The sequence below is a fragment of the Hordeum vulgare genome, chromosome 2H, assembly GCF_904849725.1.
Source record: "Hordeum vulgare subsp. vulgare chromosome 2H, MorexV3_pseudomolecules_assembly, whole genome shotgun sequence".
NCBI lineage: Eukaryota > Viridiplantae > Streptophyta > Magnoliopsida > Poales > Poaceae > Hordeum > Hordeum vulgare.
The window spans coordinates 561,890,212-561,895,228 of record NC_058519.1 but is presented as its reverse complement, the minus strand read 5'-3'; the positions used below and the strand labels follow the sequence as shown (position 1 = coordinate 561,895,228).

The 5,017-nt window shown below is 47.2% G+C and overlaps 1 protein-coding gene across 1 annotated transcript; it reads right to left on the bottom strand.

Annotated features, from left to right (window-relative positions):
• Positions 1-1,409: 1,409 nt before the first annotated feature.
• On the bottom strand, positions 1,410-4,118 carry LOC123427265 (probable aquaporin PIP2-3). The gene is made up of 3 exons (XM_045111265.1): positions 3,277-4,118; positions 2,630-2,770; positions 1,410-1,879 (listed from the first exon to the last, which is right to left on the bottom strand). The coding sequence occupies exons 1-3, from the start codon at positions 3,889-3,891 to the stop codon at positions 1,763-1,765; spliced, it is 873 nt and encodes a 290-aa protein (XP_044967200.1). The 5' UTR covers positions 3,892-4,118; the 3' UTR covers positions 1,410-1,762.
• Between the last annotated feature and the right edge of the window lie 899 nt (positions 4,119-5,017).

The window sequence follows — 5,017 nt, the reverse complement described above, 5'->3', positions numbered from 1 at the left end:
ACATTGGTAGACGTTAAGAAATGTCCATGAATTATTCACTTGCTATTGGATCATTTGATATTTGGGGTTTTGATTATATGGGACATTTTCCTTTCTCTAGTAGGTATACTCATAATTTAGTTGTTGTTGATTACATTACTAAGTGGATAAAAGTTATTCCAACTAGTAGTGCTGATCACAACACTTCTATTGAAATGCTTAAAGATGTTATTTTCTCAAGGTTTGGAGTCCCTAGTTATTTAATGACCGATGGTGGTTCACATTCTATTCATGGTGCTCTCAGTAACTTCTAGCTAAATATGATGTTAACCATATAATTGTATCACCTTATCATCCTCAGTCTAGGAGTCAAGTTGAGTTGAGCAATCGAGAAATAAAATTGATCTTGCAAAAGACTGTTAATAGATTTAGAAAAAATTGGTCTAAAAAACTTGATGATGCTTTATGGGCTTATAAAACTGCTTATAAAACCTCCATGGGAATGTTCCCATATAAAAATGGTTTATGGAAAAGCATGTCATTTACCTCTCGAGTTAGAACATAAGGCTGCTCATAGTGGGGAGTAACATATAGTAGCATCATGCATATGTTACTATTGTATGATACTACCTTCATAGTGCATAGTATCATAAACTAGTATCATAGGTGTTCTCATTTATTGACATGCATGACACATAGTAGCATAGCATTTAACATGATACGGTATCTACCTATGTTACTATAACCATCTCTCTCTTCTTTAATTACTTGCCACATCACCATGTTCGCTAGTCCCAAGAGTATGTTACTAGCTATGATACCCCCACTATGACCAGCCTAAAGCTTATTGGATAATTAAAGAACTTAACTATGATTTCAAACTTGTGGGTAAAAAGAGGTTATTTGATATAAGCTCTTTAGATGAATGGAGGACACAAGCTTATGAAAATTCCAAGTTGTTTAAAAAAAAGGTTAAAAGATGACATGGCAAGAGAATCTAAAAACGAGAATTTAATGTAGGAGACGTTGTTCTTTTGTACAATTCATGTTTCAGATTTTTTTGTAGGTAAGCTTCTCTTCAAAAGGGAAGGACCTTATATCGTCGAAGAAGTATATAGCCCTGGTGCTATCAATATCAACAACTCCGAGGGCACAAATTCGAGAATGGTAAATGAACAAAGAATTAAATATTTATATTTTAGGTACGTCCATTAACATTGAAACTAATATTATTCAAGTGATGACACCGAAAGAACACATAAGAGAGACCTTCGAAAACATTCTAGAAAATTAAAAAATGATAGGTATGTAAATCAACTCCAAAAAACCCATAAAATACTTTTTATTGGTTTTGGTATTTAATTTTAATAAAGCTAGCTATGATGGTCTTCCCTCCAAAAGAAAACAAACTCAGCACATGTGGACCGTAGTAACCAAACAGATTTCATCAGATTTGCTGGTAGGGACGTATGCTTGGGAGTACGAAACAAGCAATCAGCTCACAAACCGAACCGTACGTACACATTGCATTTCAAATTCCCCCCCCAAGTTACCTGGATGCGTACATGACATGACAGTACATCATCCTCATCATTCATAAACATTACATGGAAGCAAACACTGACTGACGAAGACACACTCGATCGGTAGAGAAAACAAGCAGCAAGCGCGGGCGGCGAGCAGAGGAAAGCAGAGACGCGCGCAAAGACCAGCAGAATCCAGGGACCCGAACGGAGGCCCCTCTGTCCTCTGCCATATCTACAGTTCATACGCCTCCGACCATCTAGCGGCTGCCGAAGGAGGCAGACGAGCCGAACTTGGTGGCGCTGGCCCTCAGCACGTACTGGTGGTACAAGGCGGCGATGGCGGCCCCGATGAATGGCCCCACCCAGAACATCCACTGCAACCACATGACCACAAATGTAAGTAAAGATTGCTTATAGTATTACAGTAATTTGAATTAACTTTCTCCTAATTCAACAAAACTATGGGCATGCGTATGTAGAAGTAGATGGCGACTGACTAGTCAGGTCTATTAGTGGGTAGCAGAGTTTCTGGCGTACTAGTTGGATGGTGGGTCGGAGTGGGAGTGGGACGAGATTAGGCAGCGTGTACATTTTTGTACTGCTGCAAAACTAGTTTTTCTTTGCAGATGTCATGTCACACATAAGCTACAGGAGTGTGCAAAAAAAATACTTGAAGGCCAATCAGTGGGGAGAGAGGTCGCTCGAGTTTTATTAAGTCATCCTTATCCCGGGTCCTTGGTCAAAATAATCGACCTGCTCAGCGTTCTGATCGCTACCTTTGAACTTATGGACGAGGAACACCACAAAAGTTTATGTCTAGTTCTTTTTAAGCTTGAGCCTGCAAGTGATCTAGTCTAGAACCAGTCATTTGGGATGACATAGTGCAGTATGGGTTTAATAAAGTTATGGTAGCTATCTTGTGCCGTTCGATAAGATATACTAGTATATTCCATCCGTTCATATGGATGTATGATGAACACCACACGTCCACACAAGTTCGGTTTGGGTTTTCTAGGTTTAATTTAGTCTTGGATGTGATTGTGACCACTGCTTACCAAAACAGTAACTGTGAGACCAATATTAATTACTAGCAGAGACATGGGGTAGTGTGTGGCGGTACGTACGTGGTCATCCCAGGCCTTCTCGTTGTTGTAGATCACGGCAGCTCCGAAGCTCCTCGCCGGGTTGATGCCGGTGCCGGTGATCGGGATAGTGGCCAGGTGCACCATGAACACCGCGAAGCCGATTGGCAGGGGAGCCAGCACCTGAACAAATCATCGCAACATCCATCTTATTAGCCACTGCTCGATAGCTTAACTCTAGCTTAATTCATCACCATAATAAATAAACTAAAGAAAACAGCCGCCTTTGTATTTCAAAACCGTATATGCAGCAAAAAGTAGAGCTGGCTAGGAAGAAGACATGGATGCTTTTCATATGCTGATATGCAGCCTTGAAAAGGACGGCTCACCAAATCTAAGCAATCATATCAGCGAAAATTGTCCCTATCTAGAATCGAAAGTGCTTGTCTAATGCCAATCACAAACGGTTTGCCGCCTCACGGTTGCTGCATAATGAATCAAATTAACTAGCTCTAGCTAGGGACTGAACTAGTGATCAGTACTGATGAACTGCTTCAGTATCGGTAGAATATCCGGAGACCTGCTTTATGCGTGTGTTTTCTCCATGCAGAGCATCACTAGCTAGTTCGTGGACCAAAGAATTTGAAATCAGTTGGTACGCATGCCGAGAGGGGGCAGTGATGACTTACTGGGACGTGGGAGTCACGGGCGCTGCGCTTGGGGTCGGTGGCGGAGAAGACGGTGTAGACGAGCACGAAGGTGCCGATGATCTCGGCGGCGAGGCCGGTGCCCTTGGAGTAGCCGGCGCTGAGCTCGTTGGCGCCCCCGCCGTAGCGCACGTAGAAGGCGCTCTGGAACCCCTTGACGAGCCCCACGCCGCAGATGGCGCCCAGGCACTGCGCGATGATGTAGAGCACCGCGCGCACCAGCGAAACCTTACGCGCCAGGAACAGCCCGAAGGTCACTGCCGGGTTGATGTGGCCACCCGAGACACCGGCGGTGCAGTAGACGAGGACGAAGATCATGCCGCCGAACGCCCAGGCGATGCCCAGGATTCCCACGCCGCTGCAGGCCGCGTCGGCGGCGTTGGGGCCGGCGGGGTCCGCCTGGTGCTTGTACCCTATGACGGTGGCCACGGTGATGTAGAGGAAGAGCAGCGTGGCCACGAACTCGGCGATCACCGCGCGGTACAGGGACCACTTGGTCAGCTCCTCGGCGTCGAAGAGCGGCGCCGGCGGCGGGTCGGAGTAGTCCTTGGCCGCGTACTCCCCGCCGGGTGGCGCCGCCTCGATGTCCTTGGCCATCGTCGCCCCTTTAACCGATCGACAAGGTCCGGCGTGCGGTGGTGCCCAAGGTGCGAGCTAGTGCGCTGAGGCTGCTCCGTGTGGTGGTGTGAGGCGAGGAGCACACGGACGTGGTATTTATGGCGGCGAGGCGCGAGGGCGGCTACTGGCTCACGGCGAAAGGCCGGCGTAGGGCGCTCGCTTTGCGATTAACTAGCTTTGTTTAATGGCTGGGGGTTTATTAGTGGAGGATAAGGGCGCCCTCCCGTTAGCGTCTTGTTTCTAGGTTATAAACTTTGCCGCCCACGGCCCTCATCATTGCATCACGTCTCGCTGGTGGCTGCGCCTAATACGGTGGAGCTTATACCTTTTGATTTAAATTAGTGGCTCGGTATGCACACATACATACACAATAACACAATCGATGGTTTGAGGTGACGGCAGATTTTGGTTTGTGCGTCACAGCGTGAGCTTAATTGCCTGCAGCTGAGTGTGTTGTGTCTTGTGTGGAGCACTGGCAAGCACCTGCTGAGTTCGTTTGCTACGAGTATTTGGCGCCAAATTTTGTACTATTGTTGACATTTGTCTGGGTTCTCCACTAATGAACAACTGCTCAATCAGCGGTCTGGTTGCTAATCATGCGCAGGCACGTCACAAAGGACCACCCTCTAATCAAAGTTTCAATCCGAAACTTTGATTAACCCTAAAATGTAGCATGATGCGCCAGCATCGGTTGTACCTGACCTGTACGTAGCGAGCTGCATTATTTCCTGAATCCCCAACGAGAAGGCGTAGAGGTTACTCGAGAGTCTAGAGGAACAGCAACCGTCCTGATAGAACCGGAACAGAGCCCGTAGCGTCACCAGAGGTTAATCTGGAGGGCCACTTTCCCTGGCCGGCTGCTCGAGCGAGAGGGAGCCCGGTCCGGATTCTGGAAGATGCGCGAGGGTTCGACCGGATCGCGACCCGATATCCCCTCACGGATTTGCATGTTGGCAGACTGGAATCGTCTCGTCTGCATGATAGGCATGCGTGCGTGCGTGGCGTTGTCACTTTCGTGCACGAACGTGGCTTCCGGCTCAACCCGCTTTTCAACAGCACGGAACGGAACCGAAAGCGAAGAGGCCTCATCGTCAGTGGTCTCGCC